This window comes from Mobula hypostoma, chromosome 30, assembly GCF_963921235.1.
Source record: "Mobula hypostoma chromosome 30, sMobHyp1.1, whole genome shotgun sequence".
Taxonomy (NCBI): domain Eukaryota; kingdom Metazoa; phylum Chordata; class Chondrichthyes; order Myliobatiformes; family Myliobatidae; genus Mobula; species Mobula hypostoma.
Window position 1 is genome coordinate 10631882 of NC_086126.1, and position 19925 is coordinate 10651806.

General features: G+C 45.4%; 1 protein-coding gene across 4 annotated transcripts in view; it reads left to right on the forward strand.

The window, feature by feature from the left end:
- Window positions 1–19925, forward strand: part of frmd8 (FERM domain containing 8) — a 70372-nt gene that overhangs the window by 7648 nt on the left and 42799 nt on the right. For all 4 annotated transcript variants that reach the window (XM_063036180.1, XM_063036177.1, XM_063036181.1 and 1 more), the window contains exons 2-4: window positions 4773–4854; window positions 13905–14072; window positions 19760–19861. In XM_063036180.1, coding sequence (XP_062892250.1) covers window positions 4773–4854; window positions 13905–14072; window positions 19760–19861 — 352 coding nt within the window. The remainder of the gene's footprint in view (window positions 1–4772; window positions 4855–13904; window positions 14073–19759; window positions 19862–19925) is intronic.

Genomic DNA, 19925 nt, shown 5'->3' on the forward strand with positions numbered 1-19925 from the left:
TACCTCTTCTCACCTGCCCATCACCATCTACCCTTTCTTCTGTGGTCCACTCTCCTGCCCTGTTAGATTCCTCCTCCCACTCACTTTCTTCCACCCATCACCTGCCAGCTTGTACTCTCTTTTTTCCCTTTCCCCCACCTTCCAAAGTCAAAGTCTGTCCCAAGCCTTTGTGGCCCATCAGGCCGGTGCTTATGCCGGTTTCCGTGGCGCAAGGTTAACTCCCAGCATTTGCCGGTACCCATTTTCAGCTGGGTGGACTGTGGAGCAGTGTGTGGTTAAGTGCCTTGCTCAGTGACACAACACGCTGCCTTGGATGAGACTCGAACCCACGACCTTCAGATTGTGAGCCCAACACCCTAACCACTTGGTCAGGTGCCACTTCCCCCACCTTACTCTGGCTTCTTTCCCCCTTCCTGACGCAGGGTTTCGGTCTGAAATGTGGACTGTTCATTCCTCTCTGTGGCCACTGAGCTCCTGCATTTTGTGTGTGTGTGTGTGTCCACATCCTTCGCTGCTATTGTTCTCTGAAAGTGCTGAATGGGATCTAATCCCAGATTTTATTCTAATCAGCTCCCCTGCAGCTTGTACCACCTACCCCTCTGCTAGGGGTAATTTACAGCAGCTTGCGAACCTGCCAATCAACATGTGGTTCGGGGAGGAGATGCTGTTTGGACTGAACCTGGCACCTGGGAGTATGGCTTTGACCAGCTCGGGTGGGCAGTTAGCAAGGGAAGGGCAAATGTGGAATTATTATTGTCCTTCAATCACAAACAACAGGAAATCTACAGATGCTAGAAATCCAAGCAACACGCACAAAATGCTGGAGGAACTCAGCAGGCCAGGCTTCATCTATGGAAAAGAGTGAACAGTCGACGTTTCGGGCCGAGACCCTTCGGCAGGATTAAAGAGAAAAACCTTTCCCCATAGATGCTGCCTGGTCTGCTGAGTTCCTTCACCTTTCTGTGTATATTATTGGCCTTGCCTTCATTACAGTCCCTCCCTAATTGTGCCACAATGAGCGGTGGCTATATTCTTTCGGTCAAGGATCGTGTTGCTTTTCGAGGCCTCCGTCGGTCAGGGTCGACCATGGATGTTGCACCCCAGCTCTCTAGATATGCAAGACAGGGGGGTAAGATGTGCAGTTGCCTGTGTAGCAAGCTCCCCTTCTCCGTGCATCTGATGAACCCAAAGGAATGGCAGAGACCGATACAGTTTCTCACCAGCAGTGTCGCTGGAGTTGCCAGTCACCTTTGAACTTAACGTAGGTCTGTCTCAGTGACTCCAGTTCCAGATCTTTCCCTCTGGGTTTACTCCCAAAACCTTCCCCGTGAGTGCGTATAGCTGCTGGGCAGCAGAGGATTGAGATCAGAGTTTTCCCTCTCCGAGCTGAGCCCCGCCCAGTTTAATAATCTGCAGTAATATTTTCTGTTTTTTTTAATAAAGGCTGTGGAATTGTTGATGAGCAGACTCTATTTAATTCCTCTTGTTTTAAACACGGTCCCTTAGCTGTTCTAACTTTCCCAGCAGTAATAGATCTGTCTCTCAGCAATCAAAAGTAATTAGTCAACGAACCTAACAACTGTGGGAGTGCCGGCACCACACAGACGGTGTCGGTTTCAGAAGCCAACTTCTCAAACAGTTAGGGTGGAGGAATAAATTATTGGCCTTCCCACAGCCTTGTCACTCAGTGGCCACTTTATTAGGTACCTCCTTCAAGGTTTGACGTCGTGTATTCAGAATTTCTCTTCCTCCCCCCACCCCCATGTTGTGACGCTTGAATATTTGAGCTACTGTGGCTTTCCTGTCAGCTTGAACCAGTCTGGCCATTCTCCTCTGACCTCTGATTAACAAGGCATTTTTGCCCACAGAACTGCCACTCACTGAATGCTTTTCATTTTCCGCGCCATTCTCTGTAAACTCGAGAGCAGGGGTTGCCAACTTTTTTTTTTAAATGCCATGGACCCCTACCGTTAACTGAGGGGGGGGTCTGCCGGCCTCATTTTGGAAGCATTTGTGTGTGGAGAATCCCAGGAGATCAGCAGTTTCCGAGATCCTCAAACCACCCCGTCTGGCACCAGCAACCATTCCACGGTCAAAGTCACTTCCCCCATTCTGATGCCTGGTCTGAACAGCAACCAAACCTCTTGGCCATGCCTGCATGCTCTTGTGCATTGAGTCACTGCCACATGATTGGCTGATCAGAGATTTGCATTAACGAGCAGGTGTAACTAATAGTTGCGACTGGGTGTGTATTTTATGATAAAGGAATGTAGCGTGGAGGTCAGTCAGGTCATTATTAAATGCTGGCGCAAGGCTGAGGGGCCGAGTGGCCTGCCTCTGCTATTGAAACATAGAAAATAGGTGCAGGAGTAGGCCATTTGGCCCTTCGAGCCTGCACCGCCATTCAGTATGATCATGGCTGATCATCCAACTCAGAACCCTGTATCTGCTTTCTCTCCATACCCCCTGATCCCTTTAGCCACAAGGGCCATATCTAACTCCCTCTTAAATATAGCCAGTGAACTGGCCTCAACTGTTTCCTGTGGCAGAGAATTCCACAGATTCACCACTCTCTGTGTGAAGAAGTTTTTCCTCATCTCAGTCCTAAAAGGCTTCCCCTTTATCCTTAAACTGTGACCCCTCGTTCTGGACTTCCCCAACATTGGGGACAATCTTCCTGCATCTATCCTGTCCAATCCCTTTAGGATTTTATACATTTCAATCAGATCCCCCCTCAATCTTCTAAATTCCAGAGAGTATAAGCCTAGTTGATCCAGTCTTTCTTCATATGAAAGTCCTGCCATCCCAGGAATCAATCTGGTGAACCGTCTTTGTACTCCCTCTACGGCAAGAATATCTTTCCTCAGATTAGGGGACCAAAACCGCACACAATACATGTTCTTATGCATGCATGTGTATATATATATTATGCTTCCGATGCTCAGCAGGCCAGACAGCATCTGTGTAGAAAGGAACAGTTTAAAAATTCAGGCTGATGACCTTCCGTCAGAACTGTTTTCATAACCAATTCAGGCGTAACCACTGCTTAAATGTGGATCTTCTTGCGGGTGTGGGTGGGTACAACAGAGAAAGGCAATTCTAAAACTGAGTTGTAGTGCACGGGTGCGTGGTGGTTAGCACGATGCTTTACAGTGCAGGCGACCCGGGTTCGATTCCCGCCGCTGCCGGTAAGGAGTTTGTACGTTCTCCTCAGTGACCGCGTGGTTTCCTCCAGGTGCTCTGGTTTCCTCCCACAGTCCAAAGATGTACCGGTCAATAGGTTAATTGATCATTGTAAATCGTTCAGTGATGAGGCTAGCATTAAATCAGGGGATTGTTGGGGGCGGGGTGACTTAGCTCGAAGGACCAATTCTGCATTGCATCTCAATAAATAAATAAATCCCGAGGAAGCAGTTTTCCTCAAAGCACGTTAGATCCAATCTACAAAAGTAAAGTTAAATCAGCTTCCTCCAAAGAGATTGGTTCGACTACAGCTAAATATTGCATCCAATTCTGCTAACGGCATTGTAGAAGGATATGAAGGTCCCAGTGGGGATAAAGGAAAGACTTTGTTCAATGGTCCCAGGGCTGACTTTCATTACTTGCCACATTTTACTTTATTTGTCACATGCGGTAAAATGCTTCATTTGCAATAATTACCAGATGTGCCGCAGGCAGCTTGCAAGGGTCCCCACGCTTCTAACCCTAACCGGTACATCATCGGACTGTGGGAGGAAACCGGAGCACCCGGAGGAAACCCACGCGGTCACGGGGAGAACGTGCAAGCTCCTTACAGGCAGCGATGGGAGTTGAAGCCCAATCGGTGGTGTGGTAAAGCCTTGCACTAGCTCCTGTTAGAGGAGCTAAGGACTTCTGAGGTGAAGGGAAGATTTCTTACAAAGGCTTCACCATTATGAAGAGTGTTCAATTGAAATGCAGAGGATACTGGCTCTCAGTGATTGGCCAGTGTTGATTGCAAGAGAAATAATTCTCTTGCAACACCAGTCCTGATTCAAGAGGGTCATGTGAACAGATTGAATTATGATTAGATGGGAGTTGGATAGCTGCTTGAGGGAGGTGGGGGAGTTACAGGGCCATTGATATCAATCTGAAAGATGCTTGCTGGATCATGCTTGGAGCTGAATTGCCTATACTTGTCAATTGAGATTCTCTCTGTGAACAAAGTCACCAGAGAGATCCTGAAGCTAGATATAGAAGCCTTTATTCTAGAAAAACGAGTATACAGGCATCATGGAAGACTGTTGGAAGATGAGACCTGCCTGACCCAATATTACGTGACATTTTTATATGCTGAGATCAGCATTTACAGCAGAAAGTTTCTATAATTACAATGTATCTACAATGCTTCCTTTGAATTACATATCATTTTCGCACACCTCCTTCACACCCACATTCCAGGCACCCAAAATGAGCGTTTAATCAGTATTGTCTCTCCCGCTGCATTCATGCAGATGCAGACATCAAGTGAATGGGTGTTTACTGGTTTGCAATCAACCCCAATCTGCAGTCCCCGTTCAAGGCTGAGTTTTAAAAATCGATCTACATTCAAATCTGAAGATTGGTTGCTGTTGAAATTAGTATTTGCTATATACCCTAACTCCAGAATTTGCCGAAACAAGAGGGGAATTACAGGGACATCGGTAACAGATTGTGCAAAATACTGGCTGGGTCGTTCTCAGAGCTAGTAGTCATTTAGTGGGCTGAATTGCCACCACCTACCCTTGCCAATTCTGAGATTCTCTCTGTTCCAGATGGATTCGAGCGAGGTGACTAATACACTGGAACAGGCCGGGCACTCTCACCGGGGCAGCGTGTCGTCCTCTGTAGCAAGGCGTAAGTTGCACAGTTCTACAATGGTTCTGCTTGACAACAGCGCATGCCAAAACGGAGTGAGGGGCCTTTACCTGGCTCCCTTCATACCTCAGGCGTGCGTGATCTGCGATGTTTGGCTTATTGAGACGGGCGGCACGGTGACGGGCCCTGCCAGCTCGATGAGCCCGTGCCACCAAGTGATCGATCAACCTGAAGGTCAATGGAATATGGGAGAAAACCTGCCTGTACAAACTACTTGCAGACGGTTACGGCATTGTAAAACATTGTGCTAACCGCTATGCTACTTTTCCACACTCTCCGTCATTGAAGGTAGCCTGTATCTTTCCAACTGATGTTGGTTCACTCATTCTCCACTCCCTGTTGTCTAGCATCACATGATACAATATAAGATTCTCCAAAGTACATTTATTATTAAAGTACACTACATGTATATTGAGTGCTGTGCAAACATAGAAAACCTACAGGACAATAAAGGCCATTCGGCCCACAAAGCTGTGCTGAACATGTCCCGACCTTAAATAAACTCCATGCAGCCATCCAGGAGTCTCTTAAAAAACCCTATCATTTCCGCCTCCACCGGTAGCAGCCCATTCTACGCACTCACCACTCTCTGCGTTTTTAAAAAAAAACAACAGCTTACCCCTGATATCTCCTCTGTACCTACTTCCAAGCACCTTAAAACTGTTTCCTCTCGTGCTAGCCATTTCAGCCCTGGGGAAAAGCCTCTGACTATTCACACGATCAGTGCCTCTCATTATCTTATATACCTCTATCAGGTCACCTCTCATCCTGTGTCGCTCCAAGGAGAAAAGGCAGAGTTCACTCAACCTATTCTCATAAAGCACGCTCCCCAATCCAGGCAACATCCTTGTAAGTCTCCTCTGCACCCTTTCTATGGTTTCCACATCCGTCCTGTGGTGAGGTGACCAGGATTGAACACAGCACTCCAAGTGGGGTCTGACCAGGGTCCGATATAGCTGCAACATTACCTCTCGGCTCCTAAACTCAATTCCACGATTGATGAAGGCCAATGCACTGTATGCCTTTTTAACTACGGAGTCAACCTGCTAGCAGCTATGAGTGTCCTATGGACTCTGACCCCAAGATCCCTCTGATCCTCCACAATTACCATTAATACTATATTCTGCCACATTATTTGACCTACCAGAATGAACCACCTTGTACTTATCTGGGTTAAACTCCATCTGCCACTTCTCAGCCCAGTTTTGCATCCTATTAATGTCCTGTTGTAACCTCTGACAGCCCTCCACTCTACCCACAACACCCCCAACCTTTGTGTCCTCAGCAAATTTACTAACTCATCCCTCCACTTCCTCATCCAGGTCATTTATAAAAATCACAAAGAGCAGGGGTCCCAGAACACCACTGGTCGCTGACCTCGATGCAGAATATGACCCGTCTACAACCACTCTTTGCCTTCTGTGGGCAAGCCAATCCTGGATCCACAAAGCAATGTCCCTTGGATCCCATGCCTCCTTACTTTCTCAATAAGCCTTGCATGGGGTACCTTATCAAATGCCTTGCTAAAATCCATATACACTACATCTATGGCTCTACCTTCATCAATGTGTTTAGTCACATCCTCAAAAAATTCAATCAGGCTCATAAGGCATGACCTGCCTTTGACAAAGCCATGCTGACTATTCCTAATTATATTATGCCTCTCCAAATGTTCATAAATCCTGCCTCTCAGGATCTTCTCCATCAACTTACCAGCCACTGATAAGATTCCCTGGGCTATCCCTACTCACTTCCTTGAATAAGGGAACAACATCCGCAACCCTCCAATTGTCCGGAACCTCTCCTGTCCTCATTGATGATGCAAAGATCATTGCCAGAGGCTCAGTGGTCTCCTCCCTCGCTTCCCACAGTAGCCTGGGGTACATCTCGTCTGGTCCCAGTGACATATCCAACTTGATGCTTTCAAAAGCTCCAGCACATCCTCTTCCTTAATACCTACATGCTCAAGCTTTTCAGTCCACTGCAAGTCATCCCTACAATTGCCAAGATCCTTTTCCATAGTGAATACTGAAGCAAAGTATTCATTAAGTACCTCCGCTCTTTCCTCCGGTTCCGTACCCAATTTTCCACTCTCAGACTTGATTCATCCTATTCTGTCACACCTTATCCTCTTGCTCTTCACATACTTGTAGAATGCCTTGGGGGTTTTCTTTAATCCTGCCTGCTAAGGCCTTCTCATGGCTCCTTATGGCTCTCTTGACTTCATTCTTAAGCTCTTTCCTGCTGGCCTTATAATCTTCTAGATTCCTATCATTACCTAGTTTTTTGAACCTTTCATAACCTCTTCTTTTCTTGACTAGAAAACACCCAGTAGGGTTATTGATCCCTTCCTATTCCTAACTTCCACCCAGAGACTCTGTAGACAATCCCTCCATGACTTGCTCCTTTTCTGCAGCTGTGACACTGTCTCTGATCAACAGTGCCACATCCCCAGCTCATCTGCTTCCCTCCCTATCCTTTCTGAAACAACTAAAACCTGGCACTTGAAGCAGCCATTCCTGCCCCTGCACCATCTAAGTCTCTGTGATGGCCACAACATCATAGCTCCAAGGGCTGATCCATGCTCTAAGCTCATCTGCTTTATTCATAATACTCCTCGCATTAAAATAGACACATTTCAAACTGTCCGTCTGAGTGCGTCCCTTCCCTATCACCTGCCTATCCTCCCTCTTGCACTGCCTCCAAGCTTTCTCTATTCGTCAGCCAACAGCCCCTTTCCTTCGTCTCTTCCATTCAGTTCCAACCCCCAGGAATTCTAGTTTAAACTCTCCCCCAATAGCCTTAGCAAACCTCCCCACCAGGATATTGGTCCCCCTCAGATTCAAGTGCAACCCGTCCTTTTTTGTACAGGTCACACCTGCCCCAGAAGAGGTCCCAATGATCCACAAATCTGAATCCCTGCCCCTGCTCCAATCCCTCAGCCACCCATTTATCCTCCATCTCATCCTATTCCTATACTCTCTGTCGCGTGGCACAGGCGGTAATCCGGAGATTACTATCTTTGTGGTCCTGCTTCTCAGCTTCCTTCCTAACTCCCTGTATTCTGTTTTCAGGACCTCCTCTCTTTTCCTACCATTGTCGTTGGTACCAATATGTACCATGACCTCTGGCTGTTCTCCCTCCCACTTAAAGATATCGTGGACACACTCAGAAACATCCTGGGCCCTGGCACCGGGGATGCAAACTACCATCCGCATTTCTTTCCTGCGTTCACAGAATCGCCTATCTGACTTCTAACTATAGAGTCCCCTATCACTGCTGCCATCCTCTTCCTTTCCCTACCCTTCTGAGCCACAGGGCCAGACTCTGTGCCAGAGGCGCGACCACTGTTGCTTCTCCCAGGTAGGCCGTTTTCCCCCACCCCCCCACAGCACTCAAGCAGGAGTACTTATTGTTAAGGGGGACAGCCACTGAGGTACTCTCTAGCACCTGCTTCTTGCCCTTCCTTCTCCTGACTGTTACCCACTTCTCTGTCTCCTGTGGTCCCAGGGTAACTACCTGCCTAAAGCTCCTCTCTATCAATTCCTCACTCTCCCTGACCAGATGAAGGTCAGCGGGTTGCAGCTTTAATTCCCTCACGCGGTCCCTAAAGAGCAGATGTGGTCGTCTGGGAGGCCGGGAGTCTCCAGGACTTCCCACATTTGACACCCAGCGCAGAAAACCAGCCTCACACACATATCTTGTCTGTATTCTAAACAGATAACCTACCTGGCCTTGACCCTTTATCGCCAAAGCCTCGTTGAGCCAAAGCCTTCCCACTCTGTCTCCTGCTCTTCCGACGCCCACTGTATCTTAGATAGAGTGCCGAAGACTTTTGCACAGTGCTGTTTATTACATCTTTCCTGTTACCAGATACTACTGAGCTATTACAACTGAAATATACTTATTTCTGTTTCCCACCCACCTTCCTGTTTTAACCAATATGCAGTACTGTGCTGCAAAAGTCTTGGGCATCCCAACTATATGAAACCCCGCTGGTTTTCTTGGCTGCGTAAGTCTCCGAAAGACACTGTCCGGTCCCGCCAAACCCGTGAGATTGAGACGGCTTTCTCACCTCCAACTCCAGTTTGTGTGGATGCTGTGTGATTTGCTACCCTGTTACAACTCAGTGCCGAGAAGCAACAGACAGTACGTACTGCATGCGGTTAAAGGAATTGTATTTATGAATCTTAATTTAACTAAAAAGGTTAGTAAAGATAAAGAAAAAAAAAACAAAAAGGACCCATTATAATTAAACAGTCAAGTGTGCACAAGTTGGCGGTCAACTCTTCCAAAAGTAATATTCACCGATCCTCAGTTGACTGTGGCAATTTGTTCCATCGAATCACGGTCCCTCACCGGGTTGAATCCTACGACCGGTTCTCTCCAGCATCTTCCCACTCCATCTCCCGCTGAACAAAGGACCCAGCTCCAAAGCACCCGTTACCTCTAACCATAACCCAAACACTGCTCCTACAGAAAGATCATTGCATTAACAGTGAAACCTTTCCCAGGTTGTTACATACATATACGTACACTTGTACGCACACATGCGCATATGTGTGGAAGGTGATTCAGCTCTAGCTGTTTAAAAGTGAATTGGATAAATTGGAGAAAAATATTGTGGGGTTTTGGAGAAAAGAGTAGAAGACTTGAACGTAAGCATGCGAAAAGCAAGCTGGGCGGGCAGTCCAGTCCGTACCTCAAGCTTGCTCTAATGTTCAATAAGACCAAGGCAGATCCAGTTTTAGCATTGTCGTGTTCTGTTTAGCTAGATGAAGTTACAAACTTCCACAAGTTCAGTGGATCACATTATTAGCACACTTATATTTTACTTGCAAGGGAAAGTATATTTCGAGCCAAGTTTCATCTGGAAAAATAGCTTCGATATTATGTTTCAACCAAGGCATCTTTACACTTTTTACAAGAGGAGTAATTAGGTTGTTCCATTCCATAACGTTACATTCCTCTGTTATCTTTATCCTTATCTCATTTTCACATTTTTTTCTTTAGAAACTTTATCCTGTTTTATCTCTGTTGTCAAAACATCCCTTCCAGCCATGAAACAAGTCCTGTCATTTATATTAAAAAAAAACAGCTTCCTCCCATAAAACACACAAACTTGTAAGTTTTCCCAGTCAAACCAGCAAAGTACCTTGGGATTTCATAGACTCCATTTTGTCACAGTACACTTTACAGAAGTTACAAATCCATAAAGTCTTCAGGGTTACAGATGTATTACCACAACATCAGCATCAGTTTCCTTTGACTCCTTGGAATTAACATTTATGTCAATCCCTGGGCTATCAATATCAAAATGGCAGCTGCACTTTGGTCTCTTTATTTGGTACAGCAGTAGAACCTGGTGTGGTTTTCTGTTGCTGTGGCCCATCCACTTTGTGTTGTGCGTTCTGGGATGCTGTTCTGCACACCACTGTTGTAATGCAATGTTGTTTGCCCTCCTATCAGCTGGAACCAGTCTGGCCATTCTCCTCTGACCTCTCTCTTTAATGAGTTGTCTTTGGTCACAGAACTGCCGCACTCTGGATGTTTTTTTTGCTATTTCACCATTCTCTGTAAACTCTGGAGACTGTTGAGTGTGAAAATCCCGGAAGATCAGCAGTTCCTGAGATACTCAAACCACCCCATCTGGCAACAACAATCATTCCATAGTCAATGTGACTTAGATCCCAATTGTTCCCCATTCTGATGTTTGGTCTGAACAGCAGCTGAACCTCTTGACCATGTCTGCATGCTTTTGTGCATTGAGTTGCTGCCACATGATTGGCTGATTAGATAATTGCATTAATGATCAGGTGTACCTAATGACTTGGCTACTGATTATATTTGGAAGAGATAATCCCTTATGTTGATTTCTCTCCAAAAAAAAGTTCCTCATTGCTCTTAAATTGGCAACTTGTTATTCTGCAAGTTTTCTAAGTGTTGTCATTATACCCTTCAGAGTCTTTTTAACAAATCACCTGTCATGTTTTCAGTATGTCAAACCTATGTATTCTTTCAGAGGCAAATCCAATCTAGTTAACCTTTTCTCTGCTACTTCCACTCAAGTTTTTTTTTAAATTTCTTCTATTATTTGCATATGTGTGCACTTGTAATACAACTGTAATTCCTTTGGAATCAAAGTATCTGTTCGCTTTCCTTAAAATTAAAGATGAAAACTGTTCTTTGTGTACTTTTGATAGTAACAATTCAAAACCCTTCTAGATCAGGACTGTTGCTGCAAGAGAAATATTTTTCTTGTAACGCCTCCGGCTCTTTGATAATGGGTCTCAACCAGAAATGCCGACTGTTTATTTTTTTTCCCTGTATGGATGCTGCCTGGCCTGCTGAGTTCCTCCAGCGGTTTGTGTGTGTTGCCTGGCTCTTTGTCAGTCACCCGTCAGTGTTTCAATTGAGAACTCTTGGCAATTGTGAATGCTCAGATTTCTTAAAGTGGCCCCTTAAAGTTGAAACAGATCTCTCTTGATTTTGTTTTTGCAGGGCTACTTGGTGGTTTAGATTCTTACTTTCTGCACCTGTATGCGAATGTGTTTCATGGATTACATTTTTGTAGTCTTGCTCTGTTTAAGTGAAGTTTCTTCCTGTGATGGGGTTCTGAATTACCCCTATGAACTGTGCTTTTGAAAAGAGAGAGAGGTGCCCAACACCCACACCTTGTTAAAAAGAGAGAGAGAGAGGTGAAGACTGCTCACAGCATGTTTATAATTTCTACAAGGATGCTGCCTGCTTGGAAATTCTTACAGAGAGAGAAGGGAGGAGCTGTCTGATGGACAGTTGGTATTCAGCACGGTGAGATAAATAGAAGGTCAGGTGATAGACCTGGAGACACATGGTTTTGGACACTGAATGAGCTTTGTTGTGCCCACAGGACTCATCTCCACCTACCTGCCTTTCCCCCAGAACCCTCAATTCCTCTACTATCCAAAAATCTATCCAACCTTGTCTTAAATATACTTACTGAGGTAGCCTCCACTGCTTCATTGGGCAGATACATTTCGTCCACAGGCTCCCCTCTTCCACCTCTCTGCTGCGCCCTCAAAGAAATGCATTACAATTTTCAACACAGCTTCCCTTTCGAAACATAATCGAGTTGAATCATGGGTCGAAATTTACAGCTGTTGTCTGTGTTATTCCATAATTTTTCCCAATAATGGAAGTTCATCTAATTGGATTATGAACTCGGTGGCCACTTTATTGGGTGCAGGAATGGAACTTGGTGTGGTCTTTTGCTGCTGAAGCCTATCCACTCCAAGGTTCGACCTGTTGTGTGTTCAGAGATGCTCTTCTGAACACCATTGTTAGAACGTGGGTTATGTTAGTTACAGTCACCTTCCTGTCAGCTTGAACCAGTCTAGCCATTCTCTGACCTCTCTTGTTAACAGGGCACTTTTGCCCACAGAACTGCTGCTCACCGGATGTACTTTTTTGTTGACGCACCATTCTCTGTAAACTCGAGACACTCTTGTGTGTCAAAATCCCACAAGATCAATATTTTTCTGAGATACTCAATCTACCCTGTCTGGCACCAACAATCATTCCGTGGTCAAATTCAAGGAGTAATGATTATTTCGTTCTCTTACTGGTAATAAACAATCTTGAATCACATTTCTTCTCCAGTCTGATGTTTGGTCTGATCAACATCTGAACCTCTTGACCATGCCTGCATGCTTTTAAGCTGTGAGTTGCTGCCGCATGATTGGCTGATTTGATATCTGCGTTAATGAGCAGGTGTACCTAATAAAGTGGCCACTGTGTGTAGTTTTCTGCTTTGTCTCCCTACTTGTCATGAATGTTTTCTTTCAGTCCTCTGAGCATCTCCAGAATCTGGATATTATCACAGATTACAGCCAATGTATGCACTTTCTCTGCAACTAGTTCCTCTAAGATCCTAGGATTCTGGCCAAGAGGCTTGTCCCAGTAGTTTGCCTAGCGCTTTTAATTTTTCAAATTTTTATTATAGATTTAATCCTAGACTAATCATGGGACAGTTTACAATGACCAATTAACCTACTGATTGGTACGTCTTTGGACTGTGGTAGGAAACCAGAGCACCCGGAGGAAACCCACACGATCACAGGGAGAACATACAAACTCCTTACAAGCAGCGGCGGGAATTGGACAGCGTTGTGCTGACCACCACGCTACAGTGCCACCCAATTTTTCTTGATCAAGATTATAAGTTCCTCCCTCCTTTTAGCCTCGGACCCCTCAGCTAATGGTAGGGGTTCATTCCGTAAAAACAAAAGTTTGGGAGCTCCTGATTTCTATTGGGATGTTTTTCATGCCTTCTCCCACGAGGACCGATTCAAAGTAATTACCATTTCTCATTCATTTGCAGTCTCGTTTTTTAAGGAACTAATGTTTAGCTACTTCATTTATTTCAGTATTCCAGCTGTCTGTTTTCATCGCTGCTAGTTTATTCTTCTGCTCTGTCTTGTCTGTCTTGTAAATGTTTTAGTCAGCCTTTGGTTTCTAAAGATTTTCCAATCATTTGTCCCACTAATCTTTATTTTGTCGTACTAGTCCTAAACATTTCAGGCCTCCTTGGTCCCCCAAAGAATTTAAATGGGTTAGATGTGCTGAATGGCCCCTTGTCTCCATACTTCTATTAGTAGTTCATCGGTATGTGATAAATGGTTACTTTGGGCCAAGAAATGTTGATTAAAGACTGGTAAGAGCAAAAAGCAATCTGTTCGTCATCCAGTAAAACTCTTGCATTAGCGTTGTCACACACAAGAGAGCCAGCTAGGAATAAAACAAACTGCAATTGAGGTAGAATATAGGTGTTAGTCACCTAGAGTCAACATTATGATCCTTTTTCCTTAAGTTTTATTAACAGCAAGTTTAAAAACGCCCTTAAAGGAGTGTGCCAACTTTGCGAAAATTAAAAACAAATGTTCTTTCTGTGCAGGTGTGTGCATTCTTAACGTTGTCCAGATTTCCCCATTGTATTGGGATCGGTGTTCTTGTTCCTGAATGAAGTGACTGTACGTTAATTTCTTTTGCAGACTCTGAAGTCCTGATTTACCTGGTGAACAACTCCATCATTCAGCTGTCCGTCGAGGGCCTGTCATCTCTCACAGCAGGGGAGCTGGCCAGGACGGTCCGAGAGGTGTTGCGGTTACCCGATCAGGCTTACGAGGTTTTTTCCTTCTGGCTCACCTCGCCCTTTCTCGGTGAGTCCCCCCTAATTTCTGTGCAAGCCCCACTGACCTGAGGTGGTTTGCTCTTGGCTAATTTCCTCTGTAATGGGTTGTGGGCATTTGGGGCAAGTCCTGACCTTGTTTGCCCATGAATGTCAGTGCCTGTGATAGTCAACGGTATATGTTCTCTTTCAATGCTAACGTGTGAGGAATTGCAGGATTTAAACATCGTGTTGATGAAGGATCAGCCTACAGAATTCTAAGTCAAAATGGTGTCCAAACCATTGTGGAACCCACAAGTGAAAATCTTCCCTTGCATCTGTTGCCCTTGCCCCTCCTAGGTGTAGGAGCAGAATTAGACCATTCCATCATGGCTTATGTATTAAGTCAAGTCAATTGTCGTTTGATTATATACCTGTGTATAAGACCATAAGACATGGGAGGAGAATTAGGCCATTCGGCACATTGAGTCTGCTCTGCCATTTCATCATGGCTAAGCCTTTTTTTTTCACCCTCCTCAGCCCCACTTCCTGGCCTCCTTCCTGTAAACTTTGATGCCATGTCCAATCAAGAACGGATCAAGCTCTGCCTTAAATACACCCAATGACCTGGCTTCCACGGCTGGTTGTTGTAATAAATTCCACAAGTTCACTACATCCAGCTCAAAAAATTTCTCAGCATCTGTTTTATATGGACGCCCTTCTATCCTGAGGCTGTGCCCTCTTGTCCTAGACTCCCCCACCATGGGAAACATCCTTTCCACATCTACTCTGTCTAGGCCTTTCAACATTCCAAAGGTTTCAATGAGATCCCCCTTCATCCTTCTAAATTCCAATGAGTACAGACCCAGAGCCATCAAACATTCCTCGTATGATAACCCTTCATTGCCGGAATCATCCTTGTGAACTTCCTCTGAACCCTCTCCAATGCCAACACATCTTTTCTTAGATAAGGAGCCCAGAACTGTTCACAATACTCAAGGTGAGGTCTCACAAATGCCTTATAAAGCCTCAGCATCACATCCCCGCACTTGTATTCCAGACCTCTTGAAATGAATACTAACATTGCATTTGCCTTCCTCAGTACCAACTTGACCTGCAAGTTAACCTTCAGGGTGTTCTGCACAAGGACCCCCAAGTCCCATTGCATCTTCGACCTGGTTTCTCCCCATTTAGAAAACAGTCTGCACATTTATTTCTACTACAAGAGTGCATAACTGTGCATTTTCCAACATTGTGTTTCATTTGCCACTTTTTTGCCCATTCTCTGTCTGAGTCCTTCTGCAGCCTACCTACCCCTCCACCAACCTTCATATCATCTGCAAACTTGGCAACAAAGCCATCATCTAAATCATTTATATACAGCATAAAAAGAAGTGGTTCCAACACCGACCCCTGTGGAACACCACTAGTCACTGGCAGCCAACCACACAAGGATCCTTTTATTCCCACTCACTGCCTCCTACCAATCAGCCAATGCTCTAACTGTGCCAGTAATTTTCCTGTAACACCATGGGCTCATAACTTGATGAGCAGCCTCATGTGTGGCACCTTGTCAGAGGCCTTCTGAAAGTCCAAATATACAACATTCACTGCATCCCATTAATCTATCCTACTTGTAATCTCCTCAAACAATTCCAACAGGTTCGTCAGGCAGATTTTCCCTTAGGGAAACGATGCTGACCTTCTCCTATCTTGTCCTGTGTCACAAAGTACTCCGCAACCTCATCCTTAACAATTGACTCCAACATCTTCCCAGCCACTGAGGTCAGGCTAACTGATCTATCATTTCCTTTCTGCTGTCTTCCTCCTTTCTTAAAGAGTGGAGTGACATTTGCAATTTTCCAGTCCTCTGGCGCCATGCCAAAGTCTAATGATGTTTGAAAGATCATTACTAATGCCTCTACAATCTCTACCACTATAATGTATATAACCATATAATGTATATAGAAATGAGACATTTCTCCACACAGCATGTAAAGCACATTAGTGCATAACACACAATAAATTATGAAGGTGAGGATAACATCTACAGATGAATCACATACTCAACAAACTAAAGTACATTAATATTCAGTATTGTAACGTACATAACAGATTAACCAATGACACTGAATACAATGCGGCAGGGAGTTCAGAAGCCTGATGGCCTGAGGGAAGAAACTGTTTCCCATCCTGACCGTTCTTTTTAATGCATTGGCATTTCCTGCCTGATGGTAGAAAGTCAGAGTGGGTGATGGATGGGTGGGATCCTTGATAATGTCCCTCTTAACCCTATTTTCCTGCATCTGCAGCCCGTACCCTTTTAGGTGTTGGGCAGAAGAATTGGGTCATTCCATCATGGCCTATATATTATACTTCCCAACCCTATTTTCCTGCCTTCTCCCTGTAATCTTTGACACGCCTACTAATCAAGAACCCATCACCCTCCACTTTAAATGTACTCACTTGGCCTCCACAGCCCTCTGGCAATGGATTCCAGAGATTCATCACCCACTGGTCAAAGAAATTCCTCCTCATCTCTATTTTAAATGGACGTCCTCCTATTCTGGGTCTGTGCCCTCTGGTCCTGGACTCCCTCACTAATACAACTGTCCTCTCTGCATCCTATCTAAGTCTTTACTCCTAATAGCTGCTGGTGTGCTTTCTTCAAGATCGTAGCAGTGTGTCAGTCCCCCGTCTTTCTCGTACGTTGCAGCTTGAAGAAATGGGGAAGTGTTACATGGGTGAGGGATGGGCTTTTCTTTTTTTTAAAAACTTTATTGTTTTGCCAACAACAGAACAAACAGGATAAAAACAGACAGGGTCATCATAGGTGAAGCAAAATCCTATCTTATAATAGGAAAATGAATAGAGAAATGGGTTACATTGCTGTATCAGGGCTTTTCTTTTTAAGATTAAAGCTGAGCACTCATTGATTGGACGGTGTAAAGGGCACTGTACCTCACCTGGAGGATATCTTCATAGACTTCACAGACAGCTCCTTGGGAGCAATGATCACTGCACAGTGAAACGTGATAAACAGAACCATTATTCCACCCAGAGAAGTAACCGAACAATGTCTAGAAGGCATAATGGACATGCAAGTGTATCACACGCTGATTTATTTTCCCCAGTTGTGAAGAAATCTCATGTAAGATAATGCACCCTCAGGGATTTGGCTTCCAAGATGACTTCACCCACAGGCGCCTAAATACCGCCGGTTTCGTGGTGCACAATGGGCGCATTGTGAGGGTTTCTTTGGAAGCCATTGTGAGACAGGTGCCAGAAAGACATAGCTGTGACCCACTCTGCCTGTAACAGTAGAGTCAGTTCTCCCCCGCCCCCCCACCGTCACTGCAGGGATTACATTCTGGCTATTGATAGGGCTGAATAGTTTCAGTAAAGCACAGCTCTGACTAACTGAGGTGGAAATTCTGACGACTGGAGGAACATCCACGCAGTCAACAACCCAGAGCAATTGAGATGTATGTTTTTCCGAACTGGCTTTCACACAGGCACACTCCAGCAAAGGAGAACTTTTAAAGTTTTGATCGCAGAGATGCAGAAATGAAGTCAGTCCAATATTGAAGTGGACAGCAAATGGAGGTGTTACTCCATGAGGAGAGGAGGGCGCTCACTCACTCACTCACTCGCCGCCTGGGCATTTTCCACAAGGCCGTTACAGATGGGCGTCTACCAGCTCTTGTACTGCCCTCGGCACAACCGCTGTCCCTGATTATTGCAGAGGGTGCAGAGGAGATTTACAAGATTGTTGCCTGGATTGGAGAGCGTGCCTTACAAGAATAGGTTGAGTGTACTTGCTCTTTTCTCCTTGGAGTGACGGAGGATGAGAGGTGACCTGATTGAGGTGTATAAGATGATGAGGGGCACTGATTGTGTAGATAGCCAGAGGCTTTTCCCAGCTGAAGTGACTAACACGGGGGCGGGGGGGAACAGTTTTAAGGTGCCTGGAAATAGGTACCGAAGGGATGTCAAGGGTTAGTTTTTCACACAGAGTGATGGGTGTATGGAATCCACTGCCGACGACGGTGGTGGAGGCAGATACAATAGGGTCTTTTAGTTAGGACTATGCACTAGGGAAATTCTAGGCAGTTTCTAGAGTAGGTTACATGGTCGGCCCAACAATGTGGGCTGAAGGGCCTGTATTGTGCTGTAAATTTCTGTGTTCTGTGGCCTTCTCATATTTGAGGGAAGCAGAGACCCAATTGCAGTAAAACCTTGGAATAAGAAATTGTTTATTGCTTGGTTTCAAAATTAAAGATTAATTTTATTTGTCACACATACATTGAAACATAGTTAAATGCCTTGTTCATGTCAACTATCAACCCAGTCCAAGGGGCTGGGACGGTAGTTTGTTTGTGCAGTTAGCGCAATGCTATTACAGCGCCAATGACTTGGGTTCAAGTTGTTTATACAGAAACTAGCGATATTCTCCCCAGCAGCTCTCTCTTGCCCTGGAGGGAATAACTGGTTAAAGAATCTGTATGAACCAAATTGTAATCTTCGTGTTCTGATCTGTGTTTTCTCGTATTGTGGATTTTGGCTTTTGGATTACTCCCTTGGATTTGGTTTGCCCTGGATCACTTCTGTAAATATACTGCAAATAGGACCGCCTGTGTCTACCTTGTCCTTTCCCCGTCACAAACAACACACAACACTGAGGGTGGACTTGTTTTTACGTTGCTTCCTCAGCACCCCTAGACTGGAGCCAACAGGGGGATGTAACGTAAATTGGGGGTTTGTCCGGGATCTGTTAGGAGTTTGCACATTCTCTCAGTGACCACGTGAGCTTCCTCTGGGTGCTCCAGTTTCCTCCCATGTTTCAAAGGCATGTGGGTTAATTGGTCACATGGGTGTAATTGTTTTTTTTTGGGTCCAAAGGGCCGGTCACCATGCTGTGTCTCAGATTTTTGGGGGGGAAAGTACTTGGGGCAACCGCATTTGTCACCAACATAGTGTGCCCACAACTTACTAACCCATTTGTTTTTGGAATGTGGGAAGAAACCAGAGCACCTGGAGGAAATCACTGTGGTCACAGGGAGAACATACAAACTCCTTACAGTAGCAGGAATTGAACCTGATCTTAAAGCTGGTGCCGTGAACTATTATGCGAACCGCGACACTACCCTACCACACCATTCCATTATTCTGCCATTGCTTTTCCTTCATTCTCTGGTTCACCCTCCAAGCGCAGTCACTACAGGACCCGTTGAGTTAGACGCAGAGTCTCCGGGGCTGATCTTGGGACTGTGTGGAGTTTGCATTTCCTGGTGTCCCACCTGCTCCAGGAGTGCGATAGCCGGCCGATGCCCTCGGTTCTGATCACTGCTAGACCGTGCAAGGGCAGGGTGATGCCTTTGCTGAACACCCCTGCAATACCCTGGGCAACGCTTCAGCCTCTCGATACACACACTCGGCTAAGGCAGCTGACGAGAGCCACAGCCAGTGGCTCACACGCAAGTGAATTTGCGGCTTCAGAAACGAGCGAGACTTCAAAAATGGAAGTAGCTGAATCACTGCCAGGAGACAGTGTTTGAGAAGTGCAGTCAGAGATTGTACTGTGTGGTGAAGGTGCATTTTCTTTTTTAATTACTGCATTTTAGAAGCAATAATCTGCTTCAAGTGACTGGGTGTGTGAAGTGGGCAAATGTCATTTGTAAACGGAAGGCGGACTGTGTCTCTTTGTGCTTCACCCGCTCTGTTTTGCTTCTCCCCCAGAACTGCAGCTGAAACCCAAGCACTGTCCATACAAGCTCAGCCGTCAGTGGCAGGACCTCCTCTACCGCTTTACCAAATGTTCCGCTCACGACATCGTTCACGGTGAGTGCTGCCATGGCCGAGAACTTTATCCGGAAAAGGGAAGTAGGTTCTTATTGCTTTGCAT